At 42.6% G+C, this 27,641-nt stretch overlaps 1 protein-coding gene across 1 annotated transcript in view; it reads right to left on the bottom strand.

The window, feature by feature from the left end:
- The window catches only part of AIG1 (androgen induced 1), a 127,492-nt gene that overhangs the window by 1,005 nt on the left and 98,846 nt on the right, over positions 1 to 27,641 (bottom strand). The window contains exons 4-5 of the mRNA XM_054821647.1: positions 13,568 to 13,683; positions 3,782 to 3,945 (exon numbers count right to left, since the gene is read on the bottom strand). Of these exons, the coding sequence (XP_054677622.1) occupies positions 3,782 to 3,945; positions 13,568 to 13,683 (280 nt within the window). The remainder of the gene's footprint in view (positions 1 to 3,781; positions 3,946 to 13,567; positions 13,684 to 27,641) is intronic.

Below are 27,641 nucleotides of genomic sequence, written 5' to 3'. Positions count from 1 at the left end.
TACCTGCAAGCAAATTAAAGTTAAAATATGTTATTATAGCTGAAGCTAAGCAGCTGACTTTATTTGAAAGCAAGTTTTAAAAATTGTATATCAGAATTCAGTAACTTTAACACTCCCTCCCATTTAAACTTTGGATTTTTAAATATTTGCAAGTACATCTCCCTTTTTTCAGAGTAGAAGAATGAAGAATCTATTACTGTTGATAGGGTGCCTCTCTCTTCTTGCAACGGCCATGTCTTTCAGAAATAGCAGGAAGGCTGTGTTCAGCGTAGGGCTCCTTAAAGAACTTATCCTTGCTGCAGGACTTGTCTCTTTTCTATGCTGAGCGCAGTCTGGGCCGGGCAGCAGATTGTGTTTTTTCTGGCAATGAAAACATTCAGCTATTTCATATGCCTGTTCCTGGACAATGAATTACTATTGGTATCTGACAAAAGTATTGTTCTTCTGACTAAGCCCTCTCTGCCAGACATCTCAAATACAAATATTTCTTTTGGAGGTTTTCAGGCCTGCTGCATGCTGGAAAAGAAAGACTTCTGAGGAATGAAGGCAAAAGAGAAGCAATGTTTGAGAATGCTGAGAGGAAAATCCAGTCATAAGTAAGATTACCTGCTAATGGAATATATGCATAGATGGTAGGTACACCAGAAGTCACTTTAAAAACATAGTTAATTAATTCCAATATGGGAAACAACAAATCATAATCATAGAATGGTTTGGGTTGGAAGGGATCTTAAAGACCATCTAGTTCCAACCCCCCTGCCATGGGCAGGGACACCCTCCACTAGACCAGGTTGCCCAAAGCCCCATCCAACCTGGCCTTGAACTCTTCCAGGGATGGGGCATCCACAACCTCTCTGGGCAACCTGTTCCAGTGCCTCACCACTCTAACAGTAAAGAATTTCTTCCTAATATCTAATCTAAAACTATGCTCCTTCAGTTTAAAGCCATTACCCCTCATCCTATCACTACACACCCTTGTAAACAGTCCTTCTCCAGCTTTCTTGTAGGCCTCCTCCTTTAGGTATTGGCAGGCTGCTATAAGGTCTCCCCAGAGCCTTCTCCAGGCTGAAAAACCCCAACTCTCTCAGCCTGTCCTCACAGGAGAGGTGCTCCAGCCCTCTCATCAGCTTTGTGGCCCTCCTCTGGACTTGCTCCAACAGCTCCATGTCCTTCTTATGTTGGAGACCCCAGAGCTGGACACAGTACTCCAGGTGGGGTCTCACAAGAGCGGAGTAGAGGGGCGGGATCACCTCCCTCGACCTGCTGGTCACACTTCTTTTGATGCAGCCCAGGACATGGTTGGCTTTCTGGGTTGCAAGTGTGCATTGCTGGGTCATGTTGAGCTTCTCATTCACCAACACCTCCAAGTCCTTCTCCTCAGCGCTGCTCACAATCCATTCTCTGTCCAGCCTGTAACTGTGTTTGGGATTGCCCCGACCCACGTGCAGGACCTTGCACCTGGCCTTGTTGAACTTCATGCGGTTCGCACAGGCCCACCTCTCCAGCCTGTCAAGGTCCCTCTGGATGGCATCCCTTCCCTCCAGCGTGTTGACTGCACCACACAGCTTGGTGTCATCGGCAAACTTGCTGAAGGTGCACTCGATCCCACTGTCCATGTCACCAACAAAAATGTTAAATAAGACCCCTCTGCAGTTAGAAAGCACAGCTGCAGAACTGCCTTGCTGAAAGAAGCAACATGAAAACAAATGGGTCTGCACATTGCCAGCAGCCCAAGTACAATGGCCCTGGGTGTTGCTGGCAAACCAATGTAATGGAAGAGCCACAGCTGAAGGTTTAACAACCAAAACAAGAGGCCGGGTCCAAAAGATTACAGTGGGTTTACAAGGCTGCTCCAGAGCCAACCTTGAGTCTTCTGCTTTCTGCTGGAAGAAACTTTTCCAATAGTTTTAAATGAGCTGTTTTATTTGCCTTTTTAAAAGAGCCTCTTTCCTTTCTTCTGAAGCACTCTACTGCAGTTTGGCAGGAATGCAGATACCCTCCAAACTGTGGACAGACACTGGCTTGTACAAAGGGCAAATTTTTCCTTGCCTACCATGTTTGTGGTTTAACTTGGAAAAACTAACTGCAAATCATTTTGTCAGTAGTGAGGCTTTATTTAATGCATCTCCAGAGGAAAAGGAAAAAAACCTCCAAACCCAAACCAGCCCCCTCTCACCCCAGAAATCTTCTCATGGCAGACTGCTTTAATTTGCAAGCTTACTGCTCAAAAGCCCCTTTTAAATGTACAGTTTTCAAATAATATTTTCCCAGGTCTCACATGGTGACAGACTGGCATTATTTTACATCTCTGCTGTTTGTGGCGTGCCAGCCATGCGCTTCAGGTTAGGTTTATGCAAAGTGTTTCGAGCACAGCAAACCAGCAGGTGACCCACAGCATTTTCTGGTTAGCAAATGTTTGAGCCACAAAGAACTTTGGATCGATACTCTTTAACCTAATCAAGGAAATGGTGGAGAGAATAATAAGGCCATGGTGAACCTTGGAAGAGGTTGGAAGAATGACCTGATTGACGTTAGCTCCTCTAAGGTGGAGGGCCACAAGAACCAGGGATTTTGTTATGCATAGTGTGGAATAGTGAGGGAGATTTTCCACCATATACTAATTTATGGACTTGGTAAGAACATGTGATTCTTCACCACATTATTATTATTCTTCATACAGGACTTAGGTCAAGTGAAATTATTCCTTGCAGCTGCCTTTTTCAGAAACTTCTTTCCTGAATTAACTTAAATAAGTTAAATAGATGTGAATGTGACATCAAACTGAGGACTGAAAACCAGACTTAAACACTGTGACCGATGCTCACTGGTTCTAAAGCAAAACCAAAAAGACACTTTATATCTGGGTGCTAATATGAGCAAACAGCAAGTAAAACTGCTTGAGCTTCTGGTATTAGGTTCTACCTAGCACTGGAGGATTTCTTAAAAGAGATTTGTGTGTGCAATAAACTACCATGTGAATTTACAGTGTATTAACTAGTGCAGACTAAGTTTCCCAAAAGGGGATACACATGCTATTCATATGGTCCCAACGTGTTATGTGCCCAATGAATGCAATGACAGAATTCCCACGAAGCATGGATTTCACTCCAGTTGTGATTTGCCGGTGCGGCTATTATGAATGTTGTTTGCTTATTTCAGACAATTTGATAAATGAAAATCATCTTTCATAGATTAAAGGAACCTACTTTTAATCTTGTGTTTGTCTAACTTTCCCTCTTCCTCTACTCAGCAATGGCAGGGTAGATGATGTAAAGTCTGCACAGTTAGGTGCACTAAGGTGATCTTTTGTTCCTATTATTTTACTGACATGAACATATTCATTTTCCTTGAGTAAATTTATAAGCAGAAAACACCTTGTACCTGAAAATACGAAAAGAATATATTTTTATTTCTAAGTCTAAGCTTGCCGTTAACAGCATTCCCACAGAATGATACTTTATTCTTGCTGCATTTAATGGGTTCATCAGCTAATAAGTGGGTTGTAAACCAAGTGGGTTGTAAACCTCTCAGGTAATTGCCAACAGCTCTTAAATTAGTATTGGAAGTTATAAAAAAAAATACATATTCATAGCTCATCATGCTTTCCAGCAGCCATTCCATTCATCCGTCTGCTTTTAAGAGCAAGCAAGCAAGGCGTTCAGTGGAACTTCTGTCATTATCCTTTGTTTTAGCCAGCTTAAAACCTTCTCGACTTTCAAGGGAGCATATTCAAGTCCCAACGGTGTATTTCATGAGTTAATATTCCTAAAACAATACTCACATTTTTGGGTATCCCAGATGTAGTTGTTCAAAACCTCTCCCACCAAGTAGAATATGTTAATTATTACGGTAACAGCTGCAAAAAAGATTATTTTGACACCTGGGCTGAGGTGTTCAAGAAGTGGGTACACCCACACTCCTGTAACATGGTGAATCCAGCACACCCTGAAACAAAACAAAAATAACAAGTACTGACTCTTACAGCCCTGTATTTCAAAAGTAGCTTGGGTTATACACTTAGCTGCTGTAACCTGAAAAGCAATTATTTGAAAGGACTGCAAGTTGCAACTGAACTGGAGCACCTGGATGACATCCACCCAGAACAGACATCACAAATTATGAAACTATGACTGATTTCCCACATTCTCACTGCTTTGTTTTAAATTTAATATGAGCAGTCAGCCAATTTTCATGTTCTGATGTAGGCAGGTATGTCCCTGCTGCGTTTGTATTTACAAGGAATACACGCTCGTTTCGTGCAGCAGCATGGAAACTGCAGCACCCTCTGTTCCAAGCAGGTTCTTTATCCAAAGAGCATTCAGGGCCCTCTGGGCTCTCCTACACAGCCCAACTCTCTGCTTTCTGCAGCATCCTTCTTTCATTTTGTACACATTTGTGTGTTTCTGCTGCTTCTCCTCGCTACACCTGGCAAGGGTGTCAGTTTTGGGTTTGCCAGAAACATATGGTTCAGCTTCTCTTTGAGAGAATAATTTCTTCAGCACCTATGTTTTAGGTTGCTCCTCCTTTTCTTTCAGTTACCTAGTATCATTTGGGATCTAATAATTTTTCTCTAGGTAGGATGAACATCTTTTTTTTTAAAAAAAAAAAAAAAAAAAGAAACCGCCTCATTAGTGCAATTCTGCCCAGCTCCACACTCAACATACAGTAAAGGAAAAGGAATAATGGCGGTTTGCTGGTGACACACAAGATTTTTAGCATTCAGCTACAGTGGATTGTTGGTACGCTAACCCAGGGGACAGGGTGTCAGCTTAACTGCAGCGCAGCCTGAAGCGGCACATGAGGTATGTGGCTTCGCTGTGTGTGACTGCAATGGACACCTGTCCCCTCTGAAGGGACAGACCTGACGTGGTGAGCGGTGAAGTCAGAGGGAGTAGAGTGAGTCCACACGTTCCAGTAGGTGGAAGCTAAGAAAGGGAAATGCTGCCAAACAATTGAGCAAACATCACAGAGGCTAACCCGGAAAAGTGCTCAGTGGAGACAGACTGAGGCCCGTGAGCTGCTGGGCTCTCTTCAAGAATGTAAATCTCTTCCTTTCTGACCCGGCAATTTGAGAGAGAAGCTCACGGTGAAGCACAGCTAGAGAAGACTCAGCAGCTGCACAGGCTATTATTGATGGGGATTTCCACATCCATATAATTTGCTTCACTTGCTGATACTTCTATTTGTTTAAGGAAGACTTCTGATCACTAAATCAACAGTCACAAGCTCCTGAAGGGATGAGACACAGAAGTCCACCCAAAACTGTTACCGTAAGTGCCTGTCACAGAGAGTACGGAATCCCTGTCTAACGATTCTCCATCGCCCTGGAAATGTACATGGTTGTCAGAGCTTCCCTCCTCCTTAGACAAGCTTTTATCACAGCCAAACCCTTAACAGTTGGACACTTCATGCAGGAATTTACACGTGTCAGTAAATTAATCTGCACAACCTAAAAGCAGATTACAACCCCTTTCTCCAAATGAGTTCACATATGGAAAATGATCTCTGTACTTTACAGTTATTTCCCACAACATTCTTCTGTGCCAGAATTAACTTGACAAGATAAAGGTATCTGCGAAAAAAATAAAGGGTTCCTGTGTAACCCAGTGTAACAGGAGATATCATGTTCCTCTGGAACGAAGAAAAAGATGGGACAGTAGGGCAGAAGGTAATGTGATGTCCTCTACTCCCAGGTTGGTTTAGCAGGGAGTGTCTATTACTGCCTAACGTTTTTCAGTTTCATTTGCTTCTGGTTTATGATCATTCTGTGAAAAACAAGTTCCAAGGAAAGAGTTTGAAAAAAAGCCAGTGCTTCTTTTTCACATATTTTCTCTGGTGTGGTGAAACTGCCCACCACATAAAGCACCTTCACAGAGGGACTTTTCGAGGGACCTTCTAAACTGCACCTATGCAGCCAACTTCTTGAACCAAGTGGAAGTGGCATTTGCTGGAATGCATTCATGCTGGAAAGAGGAAATATTTTATATCCAACCACTGAGTCACTGATGAGCTCCCGAATGTCAGTGATCTCTGGCTAGTTCACAGTCTCTGAGTACAGCTCATGCACTCTGCTCTTTGCTGCCCATTCATTCTTTGGCAATACTGCTTGTGAGTTCAGCGTAGCTGTTGTACGTCTGTCCCTGGTGCTGCCATGCCGTATCAACTCATGCTTTGAGCAAAAGACGTACCAAGCACCACTCGGGAGACAACGGTCACAAACTCACCTCATCAGCCGCCCTGATCTTCCTTAAAACAAGCTGTCCTGTGCTGCTTGCTACGTTGGGATGCAGTAACATCAGCCTTCTCTCCACTGAGCAGTGACACATGGACTATCCCTGCATTGTCTATACCACAAACGGGAGCAGCAAAGGGACGACTGCTGCCATGGAAACCTCACCTGATGGCCTTTCTTAGCGGGTTCATTCCTGCTTGAATACAAGCTATCTCAACGCCACACAATAAAGGGCTCATCAACCATAAGCATAAAGCTTCCACACAAGATTGCTGATTACTAATGTTAATGAATGCCTTCAGTGTGGCAATTCTAGTAGCCATTATTCCTGTCCAACCTCACTATTAGATAAGCACAGGGGAGCATGCATTAAATTTACTTAGGAGTGCAAATCTAGATCCAGTTTAAGACCCTGTTATTGAACAGGTATAAAAAATGGGTCATTTAGATAAAAATAAACTGGGGAGAAAATGTTTAAGCTAAAACTGGACTGGCTACCTTTGAGAAGATAAAATTAACTTGAACCTTCCTGTGTTTTGGTTCTGTGGCAGCCCATATAGACATAACCGTGTGTTTTCAAAGATGAATGTGCTACAGGTCATTGAGGTCATTTAGCCATTTGTTAGAATTGGTAAAAAAAGGAAGGAATGGAAATATTCACACATTGTATTCAAATTAAAATATCTGTTAAAAAAGTGGTAATTTTCGGAAATGTTCAACCAGCTGGTGTAGAAATCAGAAAAAGCTATTTGAAAACACACAATATTGCTTCTTTTTCAAAAATCTGTCAGAAATTTGACTTTGTGGCTGTTTTTCACTTCTAGTATACAGTAGATGTTGCGCATCTCTCCTATCAATCAGGAGGAAATGAAAACTATGCAGAGAAGATACACGTACATTTATTCTTTGGCTCTAGATCTTTTGTTAATGAGGAAAAGTAACTGCAAAAAATTGTGGGAGCCTTGTGGTTTATGTGTGCTCTATCTGTCGCTTTGAGCAATGCAGCTATTACAACAGCACGTGTGAAACGCAGTCCTGGTACAAGCAAACTCAACAGGTGGATGTAATGGTAGACAACTGCAACACCCAAAAGGTTTGGCAACAGGAGCCAGCTTGCAGAAAATGGTTGCTCCTTCATGACGACTGCTCTCAACTACAGGAGTTTGGATACGCTTGCACAGGCATCACGGCTTGGCGGCACTTTGTGATCTAAACTCAGACTCTCCACCCATTTCCTGCCCAAGTTGAGTCCTTCAGCGAAGTCTGCAGCCAAACAACAATCAGTACTACGTGTTCTGGAAACAGGAACTACTAGATGAGGGGCTGTGTAACTTTTTGAGAGCAGTGAATGAGAGGTCACAGAGTAATAATACATGTCATAAAATGGCTGAAGAGCTCCCAATGCTCTTCCTCATAACAGAAGAAGCACTTCAACAGAACTCAGAGAAAGAAATTCAAATCTGATAAAGGAAATATCTCTCTGCATGATACCTACTTAATCTCTGGAATGCTCTACTCTATCTTTCAGTGATAGATCAAGATATTCAAAAAAGTTTTGAAGTATACCAGTTTGGAAGTCTACTTAGTCAACTCTTCTCTGGGCCATATCATGCAACTGTAGTAAGCCTCTGAATTCAGGAGACTGTACAAGCAGTATGAATGTGTACAGTTATGCTTAAGTTCCAAGAGTACGAAATATGTAAATCATCAAGACAGAAGGATCCAAGCCCTCATAGGCTGATTATTCCAAAATGGCCTGCTAAATTTTCTCCTGAAGCACCTGACATTAGCTACAGCTAGAGCCTGTGGATACGTGACTACTCTGATCTACTATGGCAGTTCCTTTCTGATTACTTCTTGCAGCAGCAAATCCTTTCCCACATCTTCTGTGCCATTCAGGTTTCCAGTGAAAGGCAGAAAGGAAGGCTAAATCTTTGGTCCCAAACAAATCCTAGGCCAGTTCCTGTTGTGGCTACTCTTTACCAAACAACAGAACACGGGCATTTTCTGTGCTTTTATTTCATGATCTTTCCTAGCAGCAATCTCTTCCACAGAAAGTGAGAACTTTACCCAAAACTATTAAATTGTGGAATGTCTCCCAAAGGAGGTGATGGGCTTATAGCAGCTGAGTCATTCAAAACTTGAACGAACAAATCATTTGTGGTTATAGAGTAGGGACCAACCCTGCGCTTTCAGAGGCAGGAGCAAAATGACCCACACTAAATTTGTTCTACTTTTGGTTTCTAATACTGACTGAAGAGATGTTAGGCACATTTCCATGAATCCTTATGATTCTTCTTTTTTTTCCACCCAAAACATAGGACAGCTTGTTTTGTATCTAATCAGTATTGTTAAGTTCTTAGCCACTTTAAGATGCTGCGCTCCTTATAAAGCCAGCCAGCCAGGTGTAAGTCACTTACACTGAGAATGCATGTTGTATAGAAGTTTTAAATACAAAAAAATAAACTCTATAAACAGTCATTAGGAAACAAAAGCATCAGGAAATAAAAGCAATCATCCCTTCTTGAACATTCCAGTTTCTTACGCTGGATTCTTCTCCACTGATCGGTGCTGAACAATATGTGGGTCATAGGACTGTGCTACTGGTATGGGGTGGCTTACGCAGTCGGAAGAAGACAAGTCTTGGAAAACTGCAGCTGCAAATAACGTCACATGCAAAAAATAGCATGACATGGTGCTGGCATCCTCTGGGATGAACAAAGCTTAGCAGAAATTTGTGTTTATGTACAGGTAGCTAGAATGACAGAAACTCCACAGATTTGCTGCAAGGTGTTGTCATCTTTGGAAGTAATGTATTTTGATAAATAATATTTCATTTTAAATATAGTAATGGTTGCTATGCCTCCTTGAGCTATATTTTAAGGAGCTGCACAAGCGAGAATGTATTATCCATGCATGTCATCTGTGATTGTACTGTTGCTTTGACTGAAACATTTGAGGATGTGGAGGTGGAGTGGAGCCAGAATCTAACAGTCCATAATGGCTATGGCAGACCTAACAGGCTGAGGATCCAGGCAGCCTTCTCTCTCTGAAAGCACTTCTGCTCTCCCACCCTCCTTCTGGGTCAGGTACATGGGACACTAATCTTCTGGCCTGTTTCTGCTGCTTCTACTTCTTCCTACTCTTTCCTGTTCTGAGTAGCTCTGGCTCCAACTCTTTTCTCCTCCTCTGCATTGTCTCATCTATCACCCACCTCTCCATCAGCCTTCCAATCTGATTTCAAAGCCTGTCTCTCTGTCCCCCTCCCAGCGTTTCCCACTTACTTGCATGATTTCAGCTTTCAAGCTGCTGACCTGAGAGCTGCACATTTCCTTATTCATTTCTCTTTTAACCCATGGTTCTAGTTAATCTCTCTTATTGCCTCAAGGACTTTTCACTTGCTTTTCCCCAACCACTAATTCCTCTCATCTCAACTGAACTTCCGTCCTCAGTGCTCACTTCCAAGAGCATTCATGTCCCCCTCCCTACATACAGCCCCTCAACACACCCTGCACAGCCATGCTGTGTCTCTCCAGCTCCATTGGTACCAGCAACCTCAGAAATCCTTCTGGTTTCTCAGTCCTGCCCTTCTTTATTGATATGGCTGTCAATTCCCATTAAGGTTCAGGCTCTAACTCTCCACTCCTCTCTTCTGAATGTCAAGGTTTGTCCTAGCAGTCCGCAGCCTTTGTCAGCATCTGCTCTTTCTGATCTTCCTCTCCTTCTATGGAGAACCACTAGTGGAAAACCTACAGCAAGGCTGACAGCATCAATCTCAAATTCATTCCAAATTCCCATTGTACATTCCTTTCTTAAATCTGTTCAAGAATTCAGCAAATTAACCCATCTAAACTCTGTCCCTCGGCAAATCTACAGAACTCTCCTAAAGTCATTTCAAGAGAAACTTTATTTTCAAATGAAAGTTTAAAGGTACTTGAGCTCTTTAAACGGATTTATCAAAGAATGAAAGAATGAATTGATTCCAAGCTTGGCACATGTGGAGGCAGCTCCTATTGGATTTGAGATAGCAACACAAGAACTGATCAAGTCTTTTGCTCCCAAACACGTAGCTCAGCATGACTACAGCAGTGGAGTCAGGTTCTTAGGGTCTGTTTTTTTGGCATCCTGAAGCACTCAAAAGCAGAGGGAACAAGAAAAACTTTTTAAATAAACGTATTTGTCTCAGTTTATTTTAGGGACATATTAGGCTCTGATATTAGTTACCATGAGGTCATTCTTATTACAAGGAGCAACACATTTCTGGCTCTTTTCTGTTCCTTGACAACCAACTCCATACACCCATTGGCAATATTTTCTGGTAGTACTGGCAAGCTCTTGTCTAGATTTAACAATTCAATACAAATTGTGACCTTTTCAAGCCATGCTAAATAAAGCCAATCGGCCTTTCCCATCTTATCCCATGGCCTTGATCCTTAAAGTCCATGTATGGTCTGCAACAGGCAATGCAAGTCTGTGAATGCTCTGCCTGGGCACAATTCCTTGAGAGCAAGGGAGAGCTCTCCCTCACAGAGAGCGCATGAGCTAAGTGTGCCTACTCAAATGCTCTCTGACTGAAGGGAGAAAATGCAAAAAAAAAGAAAGAAAAACAGAAAAAGGTTTTACTCTTCAATAAAGGATGTTTCTCAGGTAACATGTCTCTCAATAAAGCTCAGGGGATATCAAGTTATTTAGCTATGTTCTTCCAACTTCAGTGATTCTATTCAGAATTGTTTGCCTGTTTTCTCATTTATCAAATATATATAATTAAAGGTTGCTACTCCACCATCTCTTTCCTATGTGAATGATTCAGTCACATATGAAATAAAACAGAAGCTGTCCTCTACTTGGAATTGAAAAAAAATGCATTACCAGAATCAAACCTAAACAATATCCTCCTGTATGCTGCTTTACAGTACGAAGAGCAACATGATATGTGCATCATGGTAAGAAGGTTTCAGTGAGGTGGGGAGACAGTTCAAAATTCAATGGCAAAACAGAGAACATCTGAATAGCAACTGTCTCCACTTTATACTGAGAGAGCTGCAGTGAAAACACTTCCACTGAGGAAAAATGACGAAGGGAGAAGGACAAATTCTCAAGCAGCAGATCCCTAACTTCTAGGTAAAAAACCCATAACCCAAGACCTAAGCCCCAGCAGGGGACCCATGGACAACCAAAGGTACAAAGGAAAGAAGTTCCACCAGGCTGCATGTAACTAGGTCAGTTGCAGGTGTAGTCTCATTTTAATGCACTGCGCTAACCTTAAGGGCTCTAAAAGGTACACCAACAAGGGCAGCAAATCCAAATTAAGTAATTCCAAACCCTCTAAGTGATTAAGGTGTCTACTTCAATGTAGTGACTTAGCAGCAGGAAGACAGTGGACCTCAGCTGCGAAAGGTGGGCACACTCTGAGAGGGATGAACCCCCCCCCCCCTTTTCATACTTTCTAGTAAATTTTCCCAATATGTGAATGTATTGATATCATCAAGCCAAGATTTGGCCTGCAGCCTCAACCAAATGTTGGATAGAGGCTTCAATAGCACTTGTAGGCTGAAGACACGCAGAGCTTGCAGATGATGGCACAGTGTAGCCTGTGTGTGCCTCCAGTCTTCCCCAAAGACCTTTCGTAAGAGTAGAAGGCGAAAAGAGCTGTAAGTGCAGAGTTTAGCAGGATGACCTTTAGGCTGAATAAGCAATTAATTGTCTCAGACCATCTTTAGAGAAATCACAACTTGGAAGAAGGTGAGTCACTTGAGAGTACCCCTGTCCATTTTGGAAATAATGTATGTGTAGGCAAAACCAACAAACAGCAAAAGCTTAGTAGTTACTAAAATCTGCTTAGTAGTTACTTTCTTAATGCAGAATCTTCTTCCCCTGCTTTACTTGTCCTACAATTTCCTTTTGCCTTGTACTTGTAGGATGTAGATGCATTGTAGTAGGCAGGATCAAGCCATATGAGTATCACACTGATACTTCAACAACTTCTTAAAAAATGTTAACACATCTCTGTTTTTATTTCACTTGCAGAACTGGATTGTTTCAATTTTCTATTCCTATTGAATACTATTGCATGTGCCTACTCGGATTTTGAGAAAACAGGAGTTGCCATAAAGATCACAGGTACAGTAACTCTGCCAACCTGTCTCTAGGCACCCTTCAGAGGAAGGTCGAGAAATACCACAGTTATGCATTATTATATATGGGTTAAAAAATATAATTTCTTTCCCCTGAAGGAATCATTACATGCCTTTTTGCATGAGGCTGTCCTTACCTTACAATTACAAATATTATTCTTTTTTTAAGAAGGATATGTATGTTTATAAAAGCAAATGGCAGAATGTGACTGTTGTCCTGGGACACAACATCCCACTTCAGCTAGATTACTAGGTTTTTATGATCACTGAGTGTGTGTGGACGTGTATGAATAATGATCTCTCTTTCATTGGACCAAAGGGGCAAGTTGCATAGTTGAAGCAGTATGACAGTACTGCCTTCAGCCCGTGTTCCCCTCTCATTAGCTTGATCTCACTTGACCGGTGGAAAAAGCAGTATTATCCACAATTTTAAAAACCATCCTCTTAACTGAGGGAAGGGTGTTGTGAGGTAAGAAGAAAGAATATAAGAAGTAAACAAGGGGTCATGAAATGTTTGCAGAAAGGATAAAGGATATATGGTGTCAAAGGAGCATTGTAAATAAAACAAAGGTTTAGTGAAAAATAAAATACTTGAATGACCAAAGCAAATTACCTCTGTCATGTATGTCAGGTGCTTGAATAGACACTGCCCAAAGACTTAATTTAATGTTGTGTAGGAAAGTTTACTTCTGTTTAAGTTTAATTTTTCACAAACATTTGCATTTTTTAAAACAAAGTTCAGAGTGTTTGGATTACTGGCTTATTCTGTAATCAATTTTACAGAAAGAATTTATGAACTACTAGAGAAAAAAGACAGTGTTCTATCTTTTCTGTTGCCACTTAAATACTGATGCAGGAAATCATTTGCCTATTCTCAATTTTATTTGATAGAACAAAAACCCTAAGCAATAAAACTAAGGTCCAAGAAAAACATTTAGCTTGAAAAAAGGTTGAAAAATGTACCCTTGGAAAGACCACTGCTTACATGGGATTGTTCAACAAATTCCTGTTGTGTGAGGTTTGGCATATACTTTCTAAAAATATAAGCATCTGGGGAAACCAGACAAAGCCCAGGTCTTGGACCAAACGAGGCATGCAGCATGAATCTGTTAGCGATTATATCCATAATGAAATATGTGCCCAAATTTAGCAGTACAAAACCCCCAATACAATATGAAAACACAGCATGTACAGCCCTTACCATAAAATATAGCCAACAGCGAAGGTGCACACTGCAGCCAGTCCACAGCTCCTGCTGGGATACTGATGATGTGTTGTTCTCATCTCGATTAATACAAAGGGCAAAACTGTTGTATGCTGAAAAAAACAAAACAACAGGGGAAAACCAGGTGATACAAATGATTCTCACTGCATTTCCATGCTAGTTCTACAATAAGAAACTCAATCACAAAAACCTGAAGACAATTTCTTGATGATCTAGAAAGACGAGGTAAAATGACTCTATAAAGTCAATCAATAACCCACACAATACTGTTGCTATAATGTCCAATTGTTTGACAGAGCAGAGGAAAACTGAATGAGCAGAACGTGATTTTCCTTTTGGCCAAGAATGCAAGGTGGATACTCAGTGAGTAAAAACAGGACATGGCATGAAGGGACATGGGTCCCAGCCCCAGTCTGGCCTTGCAATTGCTCTGTGATCTTTGCCACATCACAAAGTTATTTTGACCATTCAAGTTAGGAGGCAACGCATCTAATTTTCAGAGACTCCAGGCACAAACAATGCCAAATGAATGAATATAAATGGAGGTATTTAATGCTTCTGAGAATTAGGTTTAAATGTATCTCAATCTGGGGACTTGAAAACAGGGGACATATTTTGAAATGATAGTCTCAATACCTCTGTTCCTCCATCTGTAAGACAGGAGCAATTATCTTCTTCGGAAAGGTGTTGTGAATCTTAATTTGTTAGTTGTTGTGCAAAATGGTTTTACATTCCCAAATGAAACATATGAAAGCCAAAGCTGTAAAAACCATTTTCAGCCACTTGTCTTTATTTAGCTGTGAAAGTCCTTATTTTGTCATTTTCCCATACACATTTCCTACACTGCCCCTTCTGAGAAGGTCTGTTCATCCAATTAATGTCAGCAGCATGAAAAATTGCATCTAGCCTGCTCCCCAACACTCGATGTCTAGATTTCAGAGTGCTGGCAGGCATGAAAATATACATAAGCAAAGCACATACGTGCCAGGAAATAAACCCCATCATTTCTGAATACACAGCTCACCTAGGACCAGCATTATTGGTGATTCAAGAAACATACTCTGCCTTGACACCATGGGGCCAAGTTATCACTGGCCTATAAAGGGGATCACTTTGGTTGAGAGCTTGACCCTGGGGCTTGGTGTGACTGCAACTGAGAACCCTCCTGCCCAGTCCACAGGGAAGTCTGCAGGAGCAAGGACTGCAAGGCCAGCCTAAGCCATAAGCCAGGTTTGATCCTTGCCCGACACTTGCTCACCAACTGGAAAACAAAGTTATGGCTTATGTTGGCTGTGGTCTGCCATCAGATGTGCACATGTAATTCTAGGGGGAGCTGCGGGGCCAAATTAGTAATAATTATGCTGTAAACCCACGCTGATTTTCACCAACGTGAAGGCAGGACAAGCATGGAGTAGAAATATCCTTGTGTGGATAACAGGTCCAAATGAGAGGAAACAGAGCAGGGTCTGAGCCTTGAATAACTGTGAAGGAAGAATTCTTTGAATGGGAAATGGTAAGATAATGGAAATGCTCCGGCTCAGAGATGGAACATAATTTTAATCACATAACTGCTCTGATTTCCAAGGCATTAGTAATTAATGACTAGCATTTGGAGAATGTCAGGTGGATAATACAGCAGTTAGGGGAGTTTTCAATTTCTTCATCTTTTAAAAACTTGTTCCGCCCCCATCCCTTCAAACAGTATAAATCAGCATCAAGGTAATGCAAAGATGTTTTACATATGGTCTGCGATAGAGGTGCCCACTATCAGATGAGAGATCTATAGACTGCGCAGGACCTTCAGAGTCCATTAACAGGGACTGACAGCAGAGCAAGCCCTGGAGATTCACCTGTACATCTTGCACCTCTATGAAAAAGGTCTTCAGACAGAGATCAGTACCTCACTCTGCACACCCCCAAAGCAGGGTAGCTGGAGGCTCTGCAAACATCTCCTGCCCTGGCTTCATAACCTCTTCAGAGAAAAAATCAGAAGACAACAAGGACTTTTAACTCCAAACCCCACCCCTGATATTTCTTGTAAGATGTATTCTTGTGATCCAGTCACTTAGTCTTAACTCTTCACTATATGGATGATGGTTACAGAGCTGTTTCTCAATTTGAATGTTTGCCGCTTTAGATACTGCTTGTTGATGCACTCTTCATTGATGATAACAACTCAACAGCTTGCCAATTAAAAAGTAGTTAAAATAATTTCAGCAATCAACTCTTAATCTAGAGTCCCATTCTCCATTCCCTCTTCCCAATTCCTGTGTTTATATAATAAAATAGGCCATTGTTTTCCTAAATTCTCCCTTCTGCTCTTTTTCTAAAGATAAAGGGGGGGGGAAGAGGATAATGAGCTGTACCATTGAAGAGTTTATGTACAAAATGCTGTCAAAAGTACAGTGCAATTAAAAGTGTAAGGAGAAAATCAAGAGATGTGCATCTTTAATCTCAGTCTGTTATGGCAAATTTCGATGCTACTTGCAAACACTGCAGCTTTACAAATCCAGAGTATGAATTTTGGTTTAAAATGTTCAATGAAACTGCCACTCTAAAAAGCTGTTTCAGATGCTTTATCCAAGCTACAAACAAGACAAAATTTCCCTTTCCTACATTTCAGCCCCTCCAAAACCTGTAATTTAAAAACCATGAAATTTTCTAGGCAGGAATACCTTCTGTCAAACAGTGCCAATTAAAACTCTGGAGCTATAAATACCAAATTTGAATCAGACTGGCACCTGGACTGAAGTCTAGTGAAGGTGAGCAGGGGTCAAATGTGCTTGGAGTCAGATCCATCAGGGCTGGGAAAGCTGCAGGAGGTCAGAAATTTCATACCCTCTAACGTTTTTGCCACCTGATTTCTGAATAAGCTTGGGCCAATGGGAATCTGAGGCTTAGAAAGAAAATAACATTGATGCTTCCTGGACCTGTTTGTTAAAAGATCACGCTGTGCCGATCAAAGATGCCCAACTGGTATCTCTGGGACTGATCCCTTTTACTTACTGGCACACTGGGGGACACCACAACATTTCTCACCTTGTTTGTCAAAATATCTTCAGGGGCTTACCTGAGAGAAGGCTAAGGAATGAGGAAGTTCAAGTAACAAGGAGCTTTAAATGGTGAGGATGATTAGCTGCTGTAACAGCTTTCCAGAAGGTGTTATTCTGCACCATTTAAAGTCTTTAAGAAAGGGAAAAATTTATAATTAGAGTATAATGCCTAGTGTACTATTTTAGTAGTAGTAAACTATGCTAACACTAGTAATCAATGCTATATTGATACGGCATTTTTATTATGGACTAAATATTTACGAGCAAAGTTGCATTTTTACCTGGACAGCTTAATTCTGCTCCCACTGAGACTGGCTGCTCCTGTGAGACAGTTTTGCCTGTATGACTGTGCTGACACTTGGGCTGAGCAACGCTGTGGGTATGTCAGGGAGCTCCCTCTCCATCAGCTGGGAAGGTGACATGGGCTGCACGAGCACCCTGGGGTGACTGCAGCCCTGCCGCCAGGGCAGCAGTGAGGGAGCTAACGAACCCTACCATTAGCAGCAGCTCTTAGCTTGGGCTCAGTAACTCTATCTACTTGCCAGGAAACGTACCCTGTTGGCTTCTCCCGCCGCAACCACAGTGCTGCCTGCCAAGGTGCCCTCCCAGCCACAAACTCCTTTTTCTCCGGACTGCCAAGGCAGTGAACCTCAGACCCATTTTAATCCCCCCTCTGAAGGGATGCATCTGCCAAGACCACCTCAAGAGCTGAAGTGCAGCAGTAAACCCCCATTACCTGGCCACAGCATTGCCCTTCTCAGACCCCTCGTGCCCCGTCAGTGTCTGTCCCTGCTGCGGGGGAGGGAGCTTTGACAGATCTTTATGCTTGCTAGGTCAGCAAGCTGCAATTTCCTCCCCATTTTGTGTCCTCCACACAGCACTGCTTCCCGAGGTCCCATCACCTACAAGTGGGGAAGAAATTTGACTTGCCAAATCTTCAACTGCTGGTAACGTTGCATGAAAACAGAGAAACCAGCTCAACGCTCGGAGCCTGGGTGGAATTTGCAGGAAGGTAATCATACGGTGAATTTGATCCAGAAAAACACTCTGGACACTGACTCCAAAGGAGCAATCTCTGAGTGAAGCTGAATTTATACACACTGCAAATAAAGCCACCCCGAGAGCTGCAGGTGGATTAACTCCTAGAATCACTGCCACTGCTTCTTGAGAGAAACTGCTTATTAATGACTCATTAAAAGATATTATTAAAATTCATACCATCCCCCACATGGTATATATGACATTTGAGACTGGAAAATCACATTACAAATAGGCAGCACATCTGTAGTGTTTGCTTGACAAGTTGAGCTTTGATGGAGGACTGCACTTTCCTATTTTAGGTGTGTGCTGCAACAGGTAGATGGAAAAAAAGATTTATGCAAATCAGGTACATTAAGAATGAGTTCTGTAATAGTCTTCAGGCAAATTAAGTGCTCATTCTTGAAAGCCTGATTACAGATTTTATCTTCCAACCAGTAAGTGCTGCTTTTTTTAACACTGTTTTCATCAATACCTTGCTTGGCCTTTTCTCCTCCCTTAACTGTGTTTTAAAGGCAATGTTAAGGCTTTTTAGCATGTTCAAAGATGCCAAACCGACATCTTTCTGTACAGGTATCTTCTGTCCTTAGCACAAACATGGCAGTGCTATCTTCCCAAGCCACCCAGTCCTGATCTGCAGAGACTGGCCAGAACTACCTTTACGACAAGGAATTCAGTCTAAAAAAGCATCTGCTTCCTCAGATGCCCAGTTAGTACACAGCAGTTCTGCAGGGATGGTGAAACCGTTTGGGGATCAGATAAATTGCGGTTATAATTCACTTTAACCAACAGAAGACTGTGATTTGTTACTCAGTTTGATTAGACTCAAAACTACAGGGTATAAGACATTTTAGTTCAATGGAAATACCAAGGGCCTCTATTGAGAGGGCTTCAGTGTGACATTCAGCCCACATTCTTAAGGGTCAGCGAAAGCCCAGTGACAAGAAAGGAGGCCTTGCAGCTTTGATGTCACCAACATTTTAACTCATGGACTGGGAGCCTCCTGAAGTGCTGGTGCTCCTTGGAACAAGGAGGCTGCAGGTGGCTCTTCACCCGCAAAACTTACGCAGCTGGGGACCTGGAGCGCTGCATCCCCCACCCGAAGCTGCGTCCGTGTCGACGGCTCTGCCCTGGCAGGGGCAGCTGTTCCAACATCTGCTGGGGAAACTGCCCTGCAGCACACCACCACTGTGCCCGAGACTCACACTGGTACGCATTTGACAGAGGCCCCCTTCTTTGCACCCTGCTGTGTGAGTTGCTGTGCAAGCTGCTGTGCAAACTGCTGCGTCTGCTGGCTGCCTCTGCTTTCTGTCTTTATAAATTCCTCTCTAAAATCTAGTTTGCATCAGTAGGATGCTACCCTTCACTTTTTTTCCCTGAGCTCACAACCAGATTACGTGTTGTTAAACAGACGCTGTGTGTCAGAATGAGTGAAGCAATCCGTCTGCATCTCCTTCTTAGCTCTCAGGGGTTTGTGCAGCACCTTGAGATTAAAGGTTTTACAGAAACGACCAGTAAAATAACCTATGCCCATTCCTCTTAATTTAAAATCATTACGGGTGTATTCACCTTAGAAACCAATACTAATAGGCCTAAAAATCCCTACAGTTGTAGTCAGCGCCATCTGTAGAGTAACAGCAGTAATAAAGATGCATTTTCCGCATGCTCCTAGCAAAGTAACGTGTAGAACCAGATCAGAAACTAGTAAAACAAGGGGCACGATTATGATTTACTTGTTGAGAAACTTCTGAGAAAGGAACAGCTGGCAAGAGACTATTTATGTGTCATCTGAAGGATGATACCTTCCACGCAGGCAGCCTAATCCATAAAGAGAGCAGCAGGATATCAGAGCTGGATACATAATAAATTGGAATCCTTGAGTGAGTCTGAGCCCTTCTGAGACTGAAAGCGCTGGTAGCACTTTTCCTCTTACAAATGAGAAATTATGACTATTAACTGAGACACACTGATGCACAGGATGCACTCCAAGGCAGCCACAGACGGCTCGTTAATTGTTATTGTAGGTTGGAGAGAGGAAGAAGTATTGTATGATCTAAACAAAGACCAATACCCTATAATGCCACAAAACTCGCAAGAGCCAGAGGTAACCATTTTCAATCAATATAAAAGTGTAATGTTCTTTGAAAAGAAAATTAACACTTTCTCTTTAATGTTACCTCATCTTTTCCTCTTTTCTGTAGATGAATACAGTGGACACACACATCTGATTTAACAGGAATTGTATCACTTTCTCCACGCATACCTCATGTTGACAGGTTTGTTCTCGTTGTTTCTGACACATGCAGTACATACTATATATTGAAATAGCAGTGTCAATCTGATCTCACCCCTGTGACTGTACTAGTGTCAGGGAGGTTATATATAGGTGTTTATCTATAGAATTTCCACAGTGCCAATCACTGAAGCACTTCAACACCTCAAAAGTGTTACTAAACATAACCTCACAGCAACCCTGATCTGTAGGGGCAGGATATAATATCCCCATTTTGCAGGAGGGTAACATGGAGATGGCATGCCTCACTTGAGGTTATGTATGATAGTTATGGAGGAACGGAGAACCACATCGTATTCCTCAGTTCCCTTCCTGGGTGTCAGCCTAAGATGAGCAAGCACGTATAGAGAAGTAACAAAAATTTGGTATGAAAGCCAATCTACTCATTCAAGTTTATAGCTCTCGGCCCTTTCAACATCTCTCAGTTGTTACCTTGATCGACCCTCTGTCCTGGTTCCCCTCTGCTTTTGGAGGCTTCTTTGGCTGCCTCCCTCTGAGCTGTCTGTCTCCCTCCCATCCCAGCTCCCGCTGTTTCAAGCTGCTTCCTTGCAGCTCCCATCCAACCAGACCAAGAGACCCCTCTCAGCCCTCCTGGCCCTGATTCAGCAGCTCCCAGGGCAACACATCCTCACTTCTGTCTTGGCCTCTTTCAGTCACTACAGGCCCTCCCTTCACATCCGTCAGTATGTTTGGCAGGCACAGATAATGCCTTGCCCTGACACATCAAAATTTTGGTCACTTGGACTTGAAACAAGATGATGGCAGGACATGGCACATGTGGTGTAGCAAAATTGTGCAAAGCCAGTGCCATGTTGCCAAACGGAAGAGCATTGTTACGTGTTTAATTTCTTTAACTTTGTATAATTCAATATAACTACTTTTAATGCATGTCATGTATCCAGGTATCATTCAACACATGCAAAGTGCAATGTCACGTAAGTCACCTCTCTGCTTTTGCTGGGATCCCTTAGCTAGGCTTTCTGTCCCTTCTGTGCCATGCCCAAAGTGTGCACTGCACTACCGTTAGGAGACTTAAAATACGAAAGAATCAACAAAGCCCAGGCTCTGTGCACTCAGCCACAGCTGAGCAAACTCTATGCACCCCAATTTATTTTCAACCTCAAGTCCTTAGTTTTGCCACAAAATCCTTTGAAAAAACATGTTGCTAACAATGCAGAAGATACGCACACACATCCTGTGCAAGGGTCACTTATTAATCACAATGTTATGCGCAGTAATTTTTCTACACATTTTGTCCAGCTTCTTTGCCTCTTACCAGTTAAACCACTTGGACTAGAATTTCTTAAATTACTATTTGCAAAAAGGTTTATCTAAGCAAAGAAATATATTCTTGTCTCCTACAATTATCTTTAAAATCAATGTTTATACACACACACACACATACATGTATCATCCAGATTAACTTCCATGAATGAATGTTGACTGTTTATACAGCTCATGCTGCAAAAGTGCTAGTAAAGTCATTGAGCCTCATGTATTCCTAGCACACAAATCACTGAAGAAAGCTTGCAGATATATTTTAGCAATGGAACAATTTTACTCATACGGAAAATAGTATTCCTCTCCTTGAAAAGCTGACTCCTTCCATATTATAAGTCTAATTGCACAGGCCTCAAAAGGAGAAAATAATTTGTATTAATACGTTTTCTAAATCTGTTTAACTGACTTGAAAAGTTTATCTGTACATAAAATGTGCCATGTTGAATTCCAGTATCTGGCAATCTCCCAGGGCTAGCACTATGGCTTTCACAGAAGGATATTTTTGGCTTCATGATAGCCAAAGTATCCTCTGTCTAACCTGAAGACATTGGACTCTGAACCTGTCACTGGTCCAGGACTGAGTATCGCTTGTCCTGGGCTTTGGGCCAGTATAATTTGGGGAAAGAAATTCCACATTTGGGAAAATCAAGAAACCATTATTTGGCAGTTTCTTTTTCAAATGGTGGCTCTTTGATGCTATTCGGAAATTTAAAATCTTGGAAATGGTTACTGAGGAGGTGGATTTATTGTGTGTTGCGCAGGTGAGGTAGCCAAAGGTCAAACTTTGGTCTATCACATGGTGACTGCAACTATCTGCAACTTGGTTCAAACAATTGATCTCACAGACATTGTCATTATCTTTATTTAATTATTTCTTTATATTAGACATGCAAACTCCGTTAATAAATAACTCTAGAGGACATAACCTCCTAAGCTTTTTTGCTGTCATATTACAGAAAGCAGTAGCAGACTAACGTGACCATGGTCTCATTACTGTGCCCAGCAATTTGTCTGTAACCAGTTTTGCCTGACGTGCATTGCCCTGCGTCTTCTAAACACCCCGTACTCCACCACGAGGCAGAGGCACATGAGGTAAGAGCTTCTCAAGCAACGCTGCACGTGCCCCTGGCCAAAGCGCTGCTCTAGCATCAGCTCCGCATTCCTCCAGCCTGTGCAACGGCGCAGGGCTAAGCTGTGCGGCGGCAGCAGCTGCTCGCCACTGGCAGCTACTGCCGAGTGACCTGATGACCAGTGATAAGCCGTGGCCGGGCACCAAAGCAGCTCTCAGCTCTGCACTCTGCTTTGCTGCTGGCACCTGCTGCAGGAAAAAAAAAGCTGCTGGTCTTGCGCTTGGTGCTGAGGATGCAGAAGCCAGGCCAAGGCAGGGTCTAGAGGGACCACAAGATTAAGTAAGACCAGGAATGATGTGCTTTCAGTGTGTGAGTAAGGCACTAGCATGTGCTGGGGTCCTGCATTTGTTGAGGGGCAGATGGGGCAGCAGGTATTTTCTGAAAACTTGTTGAGGGGGAAAATGAGTTTGTGCAGGAAGGCAGGGGAAGAAAGACTGGGGTGCAGCCCTGCTTGTGTGTCTCCTAGAGCCGCTTCTCCTCTGCATAGGCAGCACATAAGTAAAGAACCTTGAGGAACATCCTGAAGTAAGGTCTTCTGTCACGAAAACACACTGACGTTCCCTACTTGTTTTACCCACCATATGACATACTTTATTTAGGAGAATCATTCCACTTCAAATGCAATTAGTTCTAAATGCTATTGTTCATGTTAAAACAATTGTTATTTTGATTGATAGTAAAAGCCTACACACCATAGTAAAAGCAGCAATATCGGACACAAAGACATTACAAAATCTATAACATGACCCTTTAAAACCTGACTTGAACCATCAGATTTGACTTATGAGACTGGTTACAATAGTGCTTCATGCAAAAAGCATTAGGTTAATGCTGGATCAGGCAAAGTTGCCAAACACACCCTGGCATAATTAATCAAGAGCATTTCAAAAACAGATCACCTCCAAGAGGTTATTGATTTCCTGTCACGACACATTTTCCTCATGAGGTGCTACAATGCTATGTATCTGAGATGTGCTGGCATGCATTTTTCAGTGACTAAGCCTTGATCTATCTTCCTGGATTCCTGCCACTGGTGCATTGACATCTGCAACTACTCATGTTTGACAGTCTCATGCATGAGCTATGTGGCTTCCAACTTGGATGGGATTAGTACAGGAGACTTTCTGAATACTTCAAATGTAATTGAAAGCAGATAAATACAAGGGTCTCAAGAGGGTGGCATACTTTTTACAAATGGAATCACATTAAATCACACGTATAGATACTAAGACTGAGAAAGATCTGTGTTAACCAGTATAGTATGCAAGAAAGTGTTTGCCCTTATTCTTAAATACGTATGAATCTTGATAACGTCACATCTTTCTAAAATCCAAATATGCTGCATGGCTAAAGTGTGGTTTAGACAAGCATGAAAAGGTACACATTTGGGGAGAAGGGTGGGGGAAGAGGAACATATTCAGAGACTGGCAGGTGTTTTGCCTTTCATCCATGCTTGACCTAAGGCATTCAAGTCTTCTGTGAACCATCCCCGCCAAGTGATGAGAGCTGAAGACAAATTATACATCGTGTAACTCAAGATTATACTGTTACAGTGACAAATGTCAGCAAATAAGAAATGATGTTTTCTTTTACAGCAAAATTCAACCACATTCCTTACATAGAACACATTTCTATTTACCTGTTTTTCTTGGTAAATGTGGACACTGATATGGTAATCAGTAAATGTATTTCTGTACATATTTACTGAATACTGTAAAATAGAGGATGTAAATAAAACTGACGTTAACACTGTTGTACAGAGTTTATCTTTCACATTTCCTTACTTTTTCAGACTTTGAACTCTGCAAACATAAGTAATCTTACTTTAACGCAGATAATGCAGAGCTCGATAAATCTTTTAATGGGAAATGGCCTGCTATTTCCTGCTGTCAAATACCTTTTTGAGGATTGCAGTGATGGGCAATATATGAGCATCACAAGAGGACAGCGATACTGAACATACGTGATTTCAAAGGGCTCCAAGACAATCAGGCTGCAGTGGAGCTGTGATATCCACACTATTAAAGCTATGGGCTCCTCTGGCTTGTCTTGCAGAGTCTGGCCCGATTTTTTTCTGTTCAGCTCAACCTTGATATGCCTGTCTCTGCTTCCCTCACTCACAGCTCTGTCCCCAGCCAGGCTGATCTCACTGAGCTATCAGCAACCTGGCATGGCTTTTCTATTTCAGATGTGAAAAAGGAAGAAGAGCTGGAGATGAGATGTGATTATTCTTACCACATGGTAGCATTTTTCCTAGCAAGGAGGGAAGCAGAACTGTCACGTATAAAGTCAGTGGTTCCTGGGAGAGCAGTAGGTGAGCGGGAGGGTTGCAATGAGATGAGTGGTCTTACATTTCATACTCTGGAGAATTGTGGAGGAAGGAAGGCTTCTTACTCTGCCTGGTGTCACAGCTCCTGTCATGGAATAAAGTCCTCAAGGACTTCTGCTCCAACCTCCCAACAACAGAAATCAGCTGAGGTCTGAAGCGGTTAATGTGAGGTACCCTTTGGTCTCCTTCCCAGGATGCTGCTAAATGTGGTCTGAGAAGTTCATCACTTTGGTGATACTTGTAGTATCATAATGCATTTTTCTAGTACTAGAAAATTTACCTGTATTCCCCTATCGCCACAGGGATTCAAGACAGAACTTCCTTTGCTGCACCTGCTCATAAAACTGTACAATCAGTCATCTGTAAAGTTTTGCCATGTATCCTTTAGCTGGTCTGATCTCTTCTGTGCTGGGGGATGGATGCCAGTATTGGGACTGAGGTCACCCACACATGCAAGTGGTTCACGACACTTTTTAACACAAGAAATATCTTTTTTAACTGTGAGAGTGATCAGACACTGAAAGTGGTTGCCCAGAGAGGTTATGGAGTCTCTGTCCTTGGAGATATTCAGAACCTGACTGGACACTGTCCTAGGCCACTGGCTCTAACTGACCCTGCTTGAGCAGGGGGGTTGAACAAGACAATCTCCACGGGTGCCTTCCCACCTCTGCGACTCTGTGATTCTACAACCCTATGTCCCTAACTGCCAGGCTGTTACGGTCACTGGCCTTTATATCCAGTCTTGTCAGTACTCACAACCTCTGCTTCCATCTCCCCTCCCTGGCCAAGGCTGGGTCTGTAAAAAGTTGCTGCATTTTGTACATGATCTTTGCTACCATGTCCTTGGTTCTCTGGGGTGAGAGCAAAAAAAGGAGAGCTGAACCACTCTGACCTGCAGTATTTCCACCCTGTGCACTTCAGAAGTATCGCTTGTTCAGACTCTCAAGAGTATTTTCTAAACAGCCCCGTAACTGTCACCATTTTGTAGCTGAGGAACAGAGAGACAACAGGAAGGCCCCAGTTCTACATGTGGTTTCCTCATTGATAAAGATCCCATCATATGTGAATGTGTGTTTGATGTGGAAGGTTACGGAAATGCCTTTCAGGTGGGAATGGACTGGCCAGTCACTAGACGCATTTCATATTGTTAGCTATAACACTGTTCTGTTGCAACTAAAACACTGAGAGTGATTACAAGTGCAAGAATTGCAGAGTAAACCCTTACAAACAAGGAAGATCACTACAAATGTGTCACTGAAGAGGGATAACAGCGATTCTGAGCTGCCTGAGACTATCTGATTGACAGAGGGCTTATACTGGAGAATGGCATCTGCTGGGAAAGGGAAAATACAAATTTAAGAGCACTCCAACTTCACATGGTGATATTTTTCCACTGGGAGGGAGCAATAAGGATAACCTCGTTGCTAAGGGAGGGACCAGAGAGCTGCCTCAAGTGCACCCAGCTGGAGTGCAGGTGTGGGAGCGTGCACAGTGGGCTTGGTGGGTGCAGGAAGCTGGGTGAGAGAAGACCTCTTGAAAACAACAGGTTAGCTGAGAAGGGCTGGTTAGGGCCTCCATCTCCAGAACCGGAGCAGCAGCCACCTCAGCTGCGCTGGCTGAAAGACAGACTTGCTCAGGTTTGGGTCTGTGCCAAGCCAGGACAACAAGGTATGAGGAGCCCATGGTGGAGACAGCAAGGACGGAGGCTGCTTTCCCAGGCCTGAGAAGGAGAGTTAAGAGCATTGCAAAGGCATGCCAGAAGGAGAAGAGACTTACCTAATACTGTCCGTTTATTCATCACGGGCTTCCCCACGGCATGTTTTGACCAATAAGGTTGTCTTTAAGCCCTTGGAGCCACCGCAAGCCAGCAGTTAAGCACTGCTGCTTAGGGGCACCCACATGTGTAATTCACTTCTGCAAGTTTCTAGGTGGGGTCTTCTGCCAGTGTTATTATCAGCAAGAACACCTGAGTGATTGAACCCAGCCTGTTTGATTGACAGCAGCGCTGGGCAGTGAGGATACATAATGTGTGCCCATGCCAGACTGCGCAATCGGCCCTCTTCTTCCTCTTCTGCTGCCCCTGCCATAGCGCATTCTTAGGGTGTTCCAAACATTGTATTGGCCTTTCTGCAGAAGGTACCTGGCAGTAGGCTGGTATTAGTATTTTAATTTTTTGACCTATTGGCTTACCTTGTTGAGCAGTCTTCTTTAGCCCTATAACCAACTTCTTAACACTCTTCACTATTGAACAAAATTAAAACATAAGGAAAAGCGTGCATACTGATGAAATTTCCAAGAACAGCAGAATTAATATAAAAAGACTTGAAACTATATTATAGTCCCTAGATAAATACTAAACTTAAAACAGATTATCTCTAGTACATTCTCCAGTGCATGACACTGCTTTCTCACGTCAGAAATATCACTTACCATTTTGCCATTTTACTGCAAAAAAAAGAGCAAAACAAAACTCCAGCCTTTCCAGCAAACTGGGACGAAAAGTACATTAAGAGACCCTAGATAACCCACAGTCACTACGGGATCATCAGGGATTACCAGAGCATAATTCCTTGTGATGGTGGTATATCATTAGTCTTATTAATAATTAAAATAACTTCTGACTGCCAGTATACCTTATAAAAACTCCAATGAACCCTTATAACATTTCTGTGAGAGGGGGGAAAAAATAAAAGCACTTTATCAGTGAAGAAATGCACACAAAGAAAGAAAAAGCATCTTGTCTAAACCAGGGCAATAGGCAGTCAGTGATGGATTTTGCACTGGAATGCGGGTGTTGGCGATGCCTTCGACTGGGCTCAGCACACATCACCACACCGCTCCCCTGTCAGGAGGTCAATGTCGGAAGAGCCCTGCTGGGAAGTCCACAGCTACTTAAGGGCTTGAATGTACTGACCTCAAACATTCA

This window comes from Grus americana, chromosome 3 (assembly GCF_028858705.1).
Source record: "Grus americana isolate bGruAme1 chromosome 3, bGruAme1.mat, whole genome shotgun sequence".
Lineage (NCBI taxonomy): Eukaryota > Metazoa > Chordata > Aves > Gruiformes > Gruidae > Grus > Grus americana.
The sequence above is the reverse complement of the archived record's forward strand: the minus strand, read 5'-3'. Positions and strand labels throughout refer to the sequence as shown.